The 13450-nt window shown below is 42.4% G+C and overlaps 1 protein-coding gene across 1 annotated transcript in view; it reads left to right on the plus strand.

The window, feature by feature from the left end:
- Ppp4r1 (protein phosphatase 4 regulatory subunit 1) overlaps positions 1-13450 on the plus strand; it is a 60730-nt gene that overhangs the window by 6827 nt on the left and 40453 nt on the right. Inside the window, exon 3 of the mRNA XM_028777960.1 lies at positions 74-118. Within this exon, the coding sequence (XP_028633793.1) occupies positions 74-118 (45 nt within the window). The remainder of the gene's footprint in view (positions 1-73; positions 119-13450) is intronic.

Genomic DNA, 13450 nt, shown 5'->3' on the forward strand with positions numbered 1-13450 from the left:
CGGGCGGCGGGCGGCTGGGGCGCGGCGCCGGCCCGGGACGCTGACCCGGCCTTTCTTCTCTCCCCCGGCGCAGACCTCTCGCTGCTCCAGGAGGACCTGCCGGAGGACGCGGACGGACGTGAGTGGCGGGCGGCCCGGCAGCCCCGGAGGGCGGCGGGCGAGCGGGTGGACTCGGGACCCCGCCGCGCCAGGGGCGCCCGCGTGGCCCGACCTCGGCCGCCGCCCGCAGGCTCGGCCTCGGGGCGGCTGTTGGGGAAGCAGAAGCCCGTGGGGCGGAGGCCGGAGAGGGGACATGGGTGTGTTTTTCCTGAGTGTCTTCCGCACCCTCGCCCCGAGGAAGGAGGCGGCGGGCGCCGGGAGGTGTTTCTGCAAAGCTCCGGGGCTGCGCGGCAGCGGTGCGGTGTTCGGCCCGCCCTCTGGGGGTTCCCTGGCCTCAGTGTGTGCAGATTACATACCTGTGTTTTACTTGAGCTCTGAGTTTTTGGGTCCCCACCACTACCACTCACACATTTGATTTCCGATTTTCGGGGAGGTTAGAAGGTGGGGCCTTGGCAGGATGCAGTGACTAGGTTCAGAGAGCAGCTTTTTAAAATTGGGAGTGTTCAAAGCTCATTCTCGTACTTAAATGCTAAAATTGCAGGTTTCCGTTGAGCTACTAAAGTTTTTAAAGAGTTGATTCTTTTTGTACATTAAAAAAACTGCTCAACTTGTGGACATTGTTTCCATGTGGTGAAGGAAATGAATTATTTAGAAAGATATCTTTCTTTTTTTTTTCTTTTTTTTTTTTGGCTTTTTCGAGACAGGGTTTCTCTGTGTAGCCTTGGCTGTCCTGGAACTCACTCTGTAGACCAGGCTGGCCTCGAACTCTTGAACTCAGAAATCCGCCTGCCCCTGCCTCCCAAGTGCTGGGATTAAAGGCGTGCGCCACCACCGCCCGGCGAAAGATATCTTTCATTTTGAGTGTGTTTTGTGTTTTTCTAACCTTCAGAAAATAATATGAGTTGGAGACAGAAAAGACCATGACTTTAGCTAAGTTTATATGGGAAGAAATTGTAAATTACACTTAAGTAGAAATGATTTCTACTTGTGTTAGTATTTCCAGATACAGTGACTGGTGTAAAATTAAGTCAGTAGATTCTGAAATGCATTTTAGGAATAAAGTATGCACAAAATGTATTAAGTGTATGGGAGACTTAAGGAGACCAAGTAATATGCAGACCTGAGCTAACTACCATGATACAAGAGCTGTCTGGTTAGAGGAGAGCCTACAGACTAGGGAGTGTGATTTCATACCTGTCCAGGTAATTCAGAGATGCCATCGTTGAAATTGCTCTTCCAAATACTATGCAGATAATCAGTAGCGTTGTCTGATATGATTTTCTTTACTCCATTTAAATTCCTGTTCTGAGCAAAGGAAGTTGTTGGGTTGAGAAAGTGTCTTAGTCAGCACTTCTGTTGGTATGATGAAACATGACTAAAGGCAACTTGAGGAGGAGAGGTTTGTCTCCCCTATTCTTCCTTATTACAGTTCATCATCATCATCAAGGCAGTCTGAGCAGGAGTTCACACAGGGCAGGAACCTGGAAGCGGAAGCTGATGCAGAGGCCATGGAGGGGTGCTGATTACTGGTTTGTTCCTCCTGGTTTGCTCAGCCTGCTTTCTCAAAGCACCCAGGATTCAGAGATGGCACTACCAACAACAGGCTGGGCCCTCCCACATGGGTCCCTAAGAAAATGCCCTCTAGGCTTGCCTAGTGCCAGATAGAGGTTTCCTCCTCTCAGGCAACATGACCTGTGTTAACTTGATATAACAAACCAGCACAGAAGGCTTCTCTAAAGAGTATTTTTAAAGCAAATCATATCAGACCTACCTGTTGCTAAATCTGCTTGGGGACACGGGTGCTCTTCTTTAGTAGTTATCTTAAGAGAGCAGTACATAACAATAAAACAAAGCTTCTGCATTTAGTTTTTTCTCCCCTTTGGCCCTTTATTGGCTTAGTAGTGTGTAATCAAAGCACCTGTTGGTTTACATCTCTCCCAAAGTTAGGATTGGAGATGTTGCCCTGATTGTAATTGTGAGATCCAAGCCTTTGAGTTGGGCCGTTCACCCCGGAAGAAGGTGCAGTGCAGTCTCTGCTTGGCTGTTGGGGAGCACAGTCTGGAAGGAAGTGTTTCACAGTTAGCTGGGGTAGGCTGGGTCTGAAAGGCAGCAGTAGAACCAGTCACAGCTCCAGCCCTCTAGTGGTTAAAAGGCAGCTCTCAAAAATGCTGTCAGGAAGGTGTCAGCTGCCTTGTTGCTAGTTTTGGCAACGGGCACTTTGGATCAACTAGGATAGCTCCCTTAGCTCTGTCATGCCTCTGTCTTGTTACTGAGACAGGTATAAAAAAACCCCTACTTTATGTCATCATTCCCATCCTAACATGAATTGGTATGTGTGAACAGTACTGCTATGAGTCATGAGCAAAGGTGGGCTTCAAGAAGCAGGGGCATTGACATTATGGAGTCTATACTTAGAAAGGTTGCTAAATGCTTGCAATTTACCTTTAAGGTTTAATGCTCTGTTCAGTTTATGTTAAAACAATTGAAGGCATGATTAGTTTATTAGCTATTTATAATTTGGTTGAAGACATTCTTAGAATAATTGCTGGTTTTTCTCAGTTGCTGAAGTTTAACAGGTTAATACCTTTACTCGAAGTGTTCAAAATACGGAGTATTGTTGACTACTTTGATCTTTCATGAAAGGAGAAAGAATGAGGAGAGAATCTAACTATAGTGTCCACATGGAGAGCACTAGGGTTGGTAAGGAGGTGCAAAGGCTGTTCACACCCTAGAGCAATGGTTCTCACAACCTTCCTAAGGCTGCCACCCTTAACACAGCCCCCAACCATAACCTAATTTTTGTTGCTACTTCATAACTGTAGTTTTGCTACTGTTATAAATTGTAATACAAATACCTTTGTTTCCTGGTGGTTTTAGATGATCCCTGTAAAAGGGTCGTTCAGTCCCAAAGGGATCGTGACCCACAGGTTAAGAAACATTGTCCTAGAGATGGGGGTAGTAGAGGGCCTGGGGACTGTGGAACAAGGAATTCCGTCTGCCCTTACAAGTGAACTTACCAGTTTCTGAGGGTGACTTTTTCTTTTATGGAAGGCAGCCAGAGTTTACCCAGAGTCCTCCCTGTACCAGCTATGTGCCCTCATGATAGGGAGAAAATGATTTTGTGGTCAGGCCCTAGAATCTTGGTTGTCTCTTCTAGATAAATGGCTTAGGCTATGTTGGAAGGGAGGGTAATTTCCTCTGTGCCCAGGGAGACAGAGAGAGGACACAGTGGGAACCAGATCTTGACGAGGGTATTACAAGGTCTGATAATTGGTTTTAAGTCCCAAAGTTTGTACAGAATTTGTAGAGTAGGAGAAAGAGCTGACCAAAGACAGATTTGGTTTTGGAGAAAAAAACTCCTTTAGTCTTAATAACTGAAAGATGTATATATTGTATCATTTATGAAAAGGCCACAAAAGTAAATATAGAAGTATTAAAATTAACTTTAGGAAAGTAATAAAATATTTTATGTTTGAAAATTTTCAGTGCCGTATTGTGTAAAACATTTTAAATTTCAAAGTGAAGGCAAACAAGTAACTCCATTTGAATAGCTGTCTTAGCAGATTTCAGAGTAAAAACCCTTTGCAATTTTGATTATCTTGACTAATGAGTTAATACAGATCTTCAGCATTTTATTGTCAGTTTTCCAAAGCTACAATTGCAGAGTTTCTGGAGTGGATGAGCTAGGACTTACTTACGGATACAGTAAAAATAGTTAATGTGTGGTAGAACTTCTCTGTGGGTGTTTGAGTAAAACTTAAACTTATTAAAGTAACACACTGCAGATCTTACTTGAAGAGTGGGTCCACTTGGTAGCTTCCAGTAGCTCAGAGACACATGTTCTTCCGCTGTGCTATGGCCATCTACTTTTGTCCACCTTAACCACAGAACTCCTAAGTGCAGGTGGAACTTGAAATATACCTCTTTTTTTAAAAATATTGTAGCTGTCCAGTGGTGGTGCACACCTTTAATCCCAGTACATGGGAGGCAGAGGCAGGCCGATTTCTGAGTTTGAGGCTGGGCTGGTCTACAGAGTGAGTTCCAGGACAGCCAAGGCTACAGAGAGAAACCCTGTCTCAAAAAAAAACAAAAAAAGAAAAAAATTTTTTTTTTTATTTTGGGCTGGAGAAGTGGCTCAGAAGTTAAAAGCACCCTGCTCTTGCAGAGGACCCAGGTTCAATTCTCAGCATCCACTTGGTGACTCTGAATTGGCTGTAAGTCCAGTTCTAGGGAATCCAAAACCACCTTCAGACCTTCATGTCCATCTGGCATGTGTGCAAAGACATACATCCAGGCAAAACACCTAGACACATAAATTCAAATAAATAAAATACTGTGATTTAGATTTTGTCTTTTAAATTGCCTAGTTTACAACATAATAGCTGTATAAGCAATCTGTTGGATGCCATGCTTGAAACTCTTTTAAAAGTTAATCTACATGATGCCTTGTTTTATTTTACACTTGGATGCTTGGGGGGGAGGGGTCTGGCTCAGTGTTTACTCTTGTTTTAACAGTGACAAAGCATGATGCTGAGTTTTTGAAGCTGTGTGTGGTGTGTACCATTTCCCAGTTTCCTCCATTCCTGAGGTTTTAGAGTCCTGCCACATGACTGGGGGCTTGTGGGGACTCTTAAAGCAGAGAACACAAATGCTGGTCTAGAAGGAGCTGAGCATGACAGCTGAGGCTGTATTCCTTTCAGACTCCATTTCCACTGGCTTTTTTTTTTTTTAATATTTTTGATATTTTTTATTGTTAAGTTCCATATATGTGTGTGTATATGTGTTTGAGTACAAGTGCCCATAGAGGCCAGAGGCCTCATCTCTCCTGCAGCACTTCTGTCTGCTTTTGAAAACCAGTCCTCAAGAGGTTCGCCAAAGGGAGGTGTGGCAAATAGTTAGACCATGGGTCTCTATCTAGTAGCATTCAGGGAGTCTGTGGGAAGGACCTCAGAAGGAGTATTAAGTGTTGTTTTATGAGCTTTGGCTGGTTTAGTAGGAGCTGGAGAGGTGGGTGAGCAGTCGAGAATGTTTACTGCTATTGCAGAGACCTGGGTTCAGTTTTCAGCACCCAGGTTGTGGCTCCCAGCCACTTGTATGTAACTCCAGTTCCAGGGAATCTAGCATCAGGCCTCCAAGAGCTCTGTACTGTACATGTGGTACACATAAATCCACACAGGCTCACTTTGTCTTTTCAAAACAAAGAATTTATATTTGCCTATTGAACTGTTGTATCTTAATATCCTCTCATTTTGAAGTAAAAATATTTTTCTCCTCCTTTGGTAAGCCTTTTTTGCCATCAGCTACCTGACAGAGTTAGAAGCCCCTAAAATTGAGTTAGAGTTTGTTTTGCTTTTGCCTTGTCTCTGAGACTAAATCTAATTTAACGTATAGGGTACAAGCGTAGGTGATACTCCTTTGGGAGTTTGGCCTTGGAGATGAAAGCTTGGTGGAATGTGAGACTGTAAGGGTAGACAGGCTTTGAGTGGTCACCTCAGGTGCACCCCCTCCAAATCCATCAAATCCATCGTGGCTCTTAGGTGCCTTAGCTCCTTCGCTCCCTAGAGCCTCTGAGCAGGGTGTCATTCAGCAGTTATCACACAGGCTCTTTAAGTGTTCTTGTGTAGGAAGACACACCAGGGCTTCTAAGCTGTTAGTCCCACCTCTACTCTTGATAGTCTCTATCAAGATCCTGGACTTGTCTTACCAGTTTGTAAGCCGGCTTTCCAGTTTCACATAAGTCTCTTGACCACCTTTTTTCCTGAGTTTTCTTACTGAGCTCTGAGGATCCCTTCATTATATATTATAGATGTTTAATATATAGATATATAATGTATGGATATAGGTCCTTTTTCAGATGAGGGTTGCAGCTGTGTTCCCTATCTGGTCTATCCTGTCTTGTCATTGTCCCCACAGTGTATTTAGAAGAGGGAAAATTTGAATTTTGGTGTTTATTATTCTCTCACAGATAACCCTGTATTAGGTGAAAGTTTCTGAAGTTTGTTGAGAGTTTTTTGGAAACTAGAAATAAGTGTTAGATTTTTGTCACATAATAAGATTTTCACTATAATTTGTTGATTTAAAAAAAAACACTATTTTAGGGTGAAAAATGTGAACTTACACAAAAGCAGATTAACTCTCATGTCCCTTTGTCAAGTCACCCAGCTGTAGGTCTCACTCACCCTCTGCTGTGTGCTCTCCTGAGGGAAGGGATGGGAGGCAAGCAGGTCGAGTGTAAGTCTTCCGTTACAAATGTTACTACTGAGGGAGAGGAGGCGGGCAGGGCCTGTGTAAGTCAGCCATTACAGATCTTACTGCTGAGCTGCACCTTTATAGTCACAGCCTGATTTTAATGTAGACATTTTTACATGCAAATACGTCAAGTTTGTTTTGGTAGAAATAACTCATTTGTTTAACACTTGACTTTCTGGGAATTGATGGTAATTTGGACTGGGTTTGGTCACATTTTTTTATTTAAACTATCCATGGAAAAATGATATTAGTAACCAAAGTAATTAGGTTAATAAGACTGGGTGGGGAGGATGTCTTCTCACTGAGAGAAAGCAATGGAGACCCATTCCCTGTGAGTCCTTTTTGGGAGCTACGTGTTTCTCTGTCCAGCAGCAGTTAGAAAGTGTGATCATGGTGGCTCACTCTCTGACTTACAGTTTTCAGTATTTCTAGGGAATTGGTTCCAGAACCACAGTACCAAATACTGCTTGAGTCCCTTTACCAAATGGCACCTTTGCCTATAACTTATGCATACTAAATGCTCTCTATATTTCTTTCTTTCTTTCTTTCTTTTTTTTTTTTTTGGTTTTTTGAGACAGGGTTTCTCTGTGTAGCCTGGGCTGTCCTGGAACTCACTCTGTAGACCAGGCTGGCCTCAAACTCAGAAATCCGCCTGTCTCTGCCTCCCAAGTGCTGGGATTAAAGGCGTGTGCCACCACTGCCCAGCTGCTCTCTATATTTCTTATATTATCTAATATAGATAGTTATGTGTTATTTAGGGAATAATTACCAAAAAGTATGTATGTGTTCAGTATAGAAGCAAGCTCCTCTCCTCACATTTAGTTATATTCAAGGATGCCAAATCTGTGGACATGGAAGGTCCTTTGTTTGAGCCGTAGGCTAGGACTGGGAGATAATGAGTTTGAGGCAAATTCTAGACCTAGGCTTTGTCTCAGAAGCCAGAAATATGGTCTGCTGAGATAAATCAGTGGTAAAGACCACTAAGCCTGGCAAATTGAGTTAATCTCCAGGACCCACTTGGTAGAAGGAGAGAATCAATTTCTACAAGTTACCCTCTGACCACCAGACTCTCATGTGCATATACATATAAAAAATAAATGAATAAATGAATAGAAAAGCTTTTAAAAATCCAGAATTACAGAAGTCTTGCCTCTGTGAGCTGTGCTACAGGACATTGTGTCAATTACTCATAAAGCCATTCTACAGGACACTGTGTCAGTTACAAAGTCATTCTATAGGGCAATGTGTCTGTTACTCAGAAACACTTAATGACTTGGTGCTTCAGTGATTTGAATTTATCCTAGTAACACCTTACATCCTGTTGCAGAGCACACATTCAAACTTGGCTTCTCTGTTGCTGAGGATATGTGTAAGGATTGAATCATGTGCTTTTCAGATTTGCTTCTTTATAGTATTGGGTTAGGCAATGGTAGAACACTTGCCTAGCATTTGCAAGTGTTCTAGTTCCGTCCCCAGCATATGCATGCATGTAGGTACGTACACACATGACCCCCCCCACACACACACAATGTACTCCAGGCATGATGCACACCTTTAATCCCCACACAGAGGCAAGTGGATCTTTCTTGAGTTTGAGGCCAGCCTGGTCTACATAAGAGTTCTATGACAGCCTGAGCTAAATAATAGAGTACCTCAAATATAGATAAAATGAGTATTCTTCCTCCCAAAAGTGGTTTAATTATGTCTTTGGTACAGCATTAGGCTATTCATTGGAAACTTCTATAATGGATCAGATGGTATAAGTAGTAGATTTCGTTAGCTTGTGGCTGCTTTTGTACCTGCCCAGATCTGCCATGAAATAGTAAATATGTATTAACATATGTATTTTTCAATAAAATTTTATTTATATAAGTTGAAGATAAAACTCTTTTGGCTTGATGGCTGTAAAAATCCAAGGTCTGACACATTTTTATTTTTACCCATGGTTGAGTTCCCAGCACATAGTAGGCCTTTGGTACCTTTGACAAATCTACTGAGATGGACTTTTCTGAGCAAGTTAAATAAAGTCAAAATCCTAATTTGTTTCATATGATTTAGTTTAAAATTAAACAGTAGTTTTAAGTCTTCACTCGCACATAAATAGCAGAAATATCATGACTTTCTGGACTGAAACTCCATTGGTAACATTTTTCCAGTTGGCTCTGCCTCCTACGTAATTATACAAATATAGATAAAATACAGTATATGTTTTAATCTTAATTTCTATAGTGAGCCTTTTGAGGATAAATTGTTACATTTAGCCCTTGTGTCCTAAGAGCAAAGGTATTCTTTACTAGATATAGTCACTTCACTCTGAACAATTTAGCACGAGTAATATTCTGTTGTATATGTGTAGTGTGTACTGAAACATCTTCAGGTGTCCAGTACTACCCATCCTCCACGAGAAGAACTGTCTTGGCTAATTGAAACCCACACATTTTACTTGTCATGTCTCTGTTTTTCCCACATTTACCTCCTGTGATGCTACATATGGTTTATTCTCAGTGTAGTTTACCTGGTTTATTTTAGACAGGGTTTCCTATATAGTGTAAGCTGGCCAGAACTTAAGTAGCCTAGGTTGACTTCAAACTTGCAATCTTCCAGCCTTTGGTTCTGGAGTACCTGATTGCAGGCAGGTAAGCACTGTGCCCAGAGACACTGACATTTTAGAAGGGTGTGCTGGTTATTTCCTTTTGATTTCTTTCTAGTTTATTTTTTGCTTTTTTGGCAGGTCAGTGGTGTGGTAATCTTGCTACTCAGCACTTTTGCCCTAAAGGCAGCCTCTCAGTTTCTCTGGTGGTGAAATAATGCCTGGCAGATTTCATACTGTAAAGATGCAGATTTCTTCCTGTAAAGAGTGAAGGGGTGGCCGGGCAGTGGTGGTGCATGCCTTTAATCCCAGCACTTGGGAGGCAGAGGCAGAGGCAGGCAGATTTCTGAATTCAAGGCCAGCCTGGTCTACAGAGTGAGTTTCAGGTCGGCCAGGGCTATACCGAGAAACCCTGTCTTGAAAAACAAGACAAACAAAAAAAGAGTAAAGGACTGATGACTGCTGTGGCACTCTCCTGTCCCAGGGCCGACTTTACCCTAGCAGTATAGAGTAGACTGACGGTACTGAGTCCACTCAGGTGCACTGGTCATAGTAACTGTCTAGCACTCTGCTCTGCAGAGAGCTAGACCCCCTGTTCCATTTATGGTGTGTTTGTTAAAATATGTTAAAGCCCCATATTTTAAAATAATAATTTCATACATGTTAGAGTTCTCTAGAGAAATAGAACTGAGAGAATATATATATATATATATATATATATATATATATATATATACACACACACACACACACACACATACATATGTTTGGGGGTGTGTGTATGTGTGTGTGAGTGCGTGCCTGTGTGTGTGTGTAATTTATTAGAGTGGCTAATGGTGTGATCCAGCTAGTCCAACAATGGGTATCTACCAATGGAAGGGCTAAGAATTTAAAAGTTTAGTTCATGAAGCTGGATGCCTCAGCTGGTCTTCAGTAGATATACTGGAATTCCAAAAAATATGTTCCAGTGCCAATAAAGGTTACAGATTTGTCAGTAAGCGTGAGACCAAGCAGGCAGAGCGTAAGCTTCCTACTTCCTCATTTTTTATCTAGGATGCCAGCAGAAGGTGTGGTCCAGATTACAGGTAGATCTTTCCACCTCAAAAGATATGGAATAAAAGTGGGTCTTGCCACTCAAAATGATTTAATTAAGAAAAATCCTTAATTAAAAAAAATCCTTCAAAAATCCTCAGCCGATCGGAGTTTAATTAGTTCCAGATGTAGTCAAGTTGGTTACCAAGCCTTGCCATGCATGTGTGTAATGTATTTGATGATGGCCACCTGGTTCCCTGTCACCCCTCTCCTACTCACCTTTCTCTTAGTAACCAGTCCTCCTCCTTTTATATGCCTTTGGGGGCAGTAATACATTGAATTCAGGGCTGCTTATATGAACAAGGGTAAGGGGTTATTTACAGGACTCTGAAGCTCTTACCATGGCTACAGTTCTGTAAAAGAAGCCTGCTCCTCCCTCACGCTTCTTATCCCCCAGTGACCATTAACTGCCAGTAGTTTCTTAGGTGGGCTGAGGCTCTCTTGAGTAGACTCTCAACCCCTAGCAATTGTAAACTACCCCTAAAATCCTTAGGGAAGGGTGTGGCCTTGTAAGCTCCTTCTCTCCATAAGAATGCTGATAGGCCCAGGCCTGTGTTGATGTGGTCACACCTGCTTTGAGTTTGAGTGAAATGGCCATGTCATGTCTGGAGGACAGCATTCTGCTACACTCCTCCCCTTCATCTAAACCAGAAAAGGGCCTCATGTCCTGTGATGGCTATTCCTGGTTGTCAACTTCACTACATCTGGAATGAGCTACAATCCAGAAATGGAGGGCACTTGATGTTGAGGTATAGTGGCTCATGAAAAGTTTAGGTCCAGGCAAGATAGTACATGCCTTAAATTCCAGGAGACTGGCAAGCAGATCTGAGTTCAAGGCCAGCCTGAGACTGAGCAAATTCCAAGATTTGGTCTGGTGGAGGCTTGGTGGTACACACCTTTAATCTGAGCTACACCTTGTGCTGGAGGGCTGCATAAGGACAATGGAAAAGGGAAGAGTTCATTCTTTACCTGCTTTCACTTACTTGCCAGCACATCTGTTGGAACCTGTTTCTACAGAAGACCAGCTGAAACACCCAGCTTTCTGGGACAGAGCATCTACTAGATTTTTGCTTTCCATTCACAGCTGCCCATTGTTGGGTTAGTTGGACTACAGACTGTAAGTCATCTCAGCAAATTCCCTTAATATGTAGAGACGTTCTATAAGTTCTGTGACTCTAGAGAACCCTGAATCATACACCCCCTGACTGGAGTTAAAGATGGCTGTCCTTCACTTGATGCTGGTGCTGGGAACTGAATTTGGGTCTCTAGAAGAGAAAACGTGTTCTCCACTGCTTATCCCTTTTTCCAGCTAAGTTTCTGTATTATTACTGCTGCTCTTTTGCTCTTCAAATGTCAACAATTGCTAATATAGTGTTCCGCACTTCATCATAGCTTCAGCCCTGTCAGGGAAACTAATGCAGTTTTCAGAGTTCCCTCTTCTCAGTTGACTCTAGTTTCTGTCATGTTGACAAAAACCGTTGCCTTTTCTTAATTTGTTGTTGTTACGATTTATTTTTTAAGATTTATTTTAGGTATGTGGGTACACTGTAGCTGTCTTCAGACACACCAGAAAAGGGCATCAGATCCCATTACAGATGGTTGTGAGCTACCATGTGGTTACTAGGAATTGGAGTCAGTGCTCTTAACCACTAAGCCATTTCTCTAGCCCCTTGCTTTTTTTTTTTTTCAAGATTTTTTTTTTAATTTTTTAAGATTTTTCATTGCCTTTTCTTTCTTTCTTTTTTTTTTTGGTTTGGATTTTTGAGACAGGGTTTCTCCGTGTAGCCCTGGCTGTCCTGGAACTCACTCTGTAGACCAGGCTAGCCTCGAACTCTCGAACTCAGAAATCCACCTGCCTCTGCCTCCCAAGTGCTAGGATTAAAGGTGTGCACCACCACCGCCCAGCCTAGTTTCTTTACACAAGTGAGAATGTGCATCTCTCACTTCTGTGCTGACAATACTGCAGGTCTGACATCTGAAATAGAGATTTGGGCTAACTTAGTGTTGGTGGTTTGGGTCTCTACATAGTATCCTGGAACTCACTGGGTCTCTACATAGTATCCCACTATGTAGAACTCACTAGACCAGGATGGCCTCCACCTACCTTTGCCTCACACTGTCTAGGTTTAAAAGTGAGCACCACCTTTAGAATTTTTTGCTTAGAAAGCCCTCTCTATTCTGTTTCTCAGGCTCCAACCACATCCTCCCCTAAGAAAGGGCTTCATTTCCTTTCCAAGCCTTCTAAAAATAGAATGTGTGGGTATCCATGTGCATACGTGCATTCTTAGATGTGTACCTCCTCAGGTACACCTTTTTGCCTGGTTCTTAAAAATCATTTGGTCCCTACTATATAGTGTAGGTACCATTCGGTTTCTCTGTGTAGTTCTGACTGTCCTGGAACTCACTCTGTAGACCAGGCTAGCCTCGAACTCTCGAACTCAGAACTGCCTCTGCCTCCCAAGTGCTGGGATTAAAGGCGTGCGGCACCACTGCCCGGCTAACTGAAATATTCTTACTGTTACTCTTTTGTCATCTTTCCTGAATTTTAAGATAAAACAGTGTCTCTTGTGATCCAGAATTAGAAGGATGTATATGCTTAGTTTAATTTACTAAATTTACTTAGTTTAATTTACTGTGGGCCCAGTTTTCAATGGGCTTTGAGATAGGAATGGCTAAGTTTCTATAAGGATTCCATTGGTCTCAAACTTATAACCCTCCTGCCTCAGCCTCCCAAGTGCTGGGATCTCCAGGGCTATATGTACATAGTAAGTTTGAGGCCAGTCTAGCTTACACTTGCTCTCAAAAAAGAAAAAGGAAAGAAAGAGGTTCTGGTTAACAGACAGTAGTTCAGTGCTGCCCTTGCCTGGTAATTATTCTCTTAATAAAATACTCTATTTTTAGGTGGGATAATTGTTGTTGGACTTAGAGCTGGTATTTTTCTGTTTGTTTCATTACTTTTTGCTTACTCCTTTCCTAGGTTCCTTTCAGATTAAGTATTTTCTGATAATTCCATTTTTATTTCTATGGTTTTCTCTGGTTATACCTTTTTGTATGTTTCAGAGATTATTCCCAGAATTGTAATTTTTGTCTTTAATTTGTGTTACCCTCAATTGAGTGGTAAGGTACTAGGCTGGGTATAGCTTAGTGCTTGCCTCCTGTGATTGAGGCCTTGGACTTCTGGTACTGCAAACAAAACGGTGAGAGAGGGCTTCTCGGTAAAGTGTTTCCCGACACCCTGAGTTCCATCCAGAACCTATGTGGTGGAAGGAGAGAACTGACTGCTATCACACATGCCATGACATCTGCATACATACTCACAGGCACAAACCCCTACACATAATAGCAAATAAACAAATGCTGAAACTTAGTGTACTACTTCAATAAGCTGTAGAAACCTGGTAGCAAACCTAACCTTTGCGT

This window comes from Grammomys surdaster, unplaced genomic scaffold (assembly GCF_004785775.1).
Source record: "Grammomys surdaster isolate TR1022 unplaced genomic scaffold, NIH_TR_1.0 318, whole genome shotgun sequence".
NCBI classification, from domain to species: Eukaryota; Metazoa; Chordata; class Mammalia; order Rodentia; family Muridae; genus Grammomys; species Grammomys surdaster.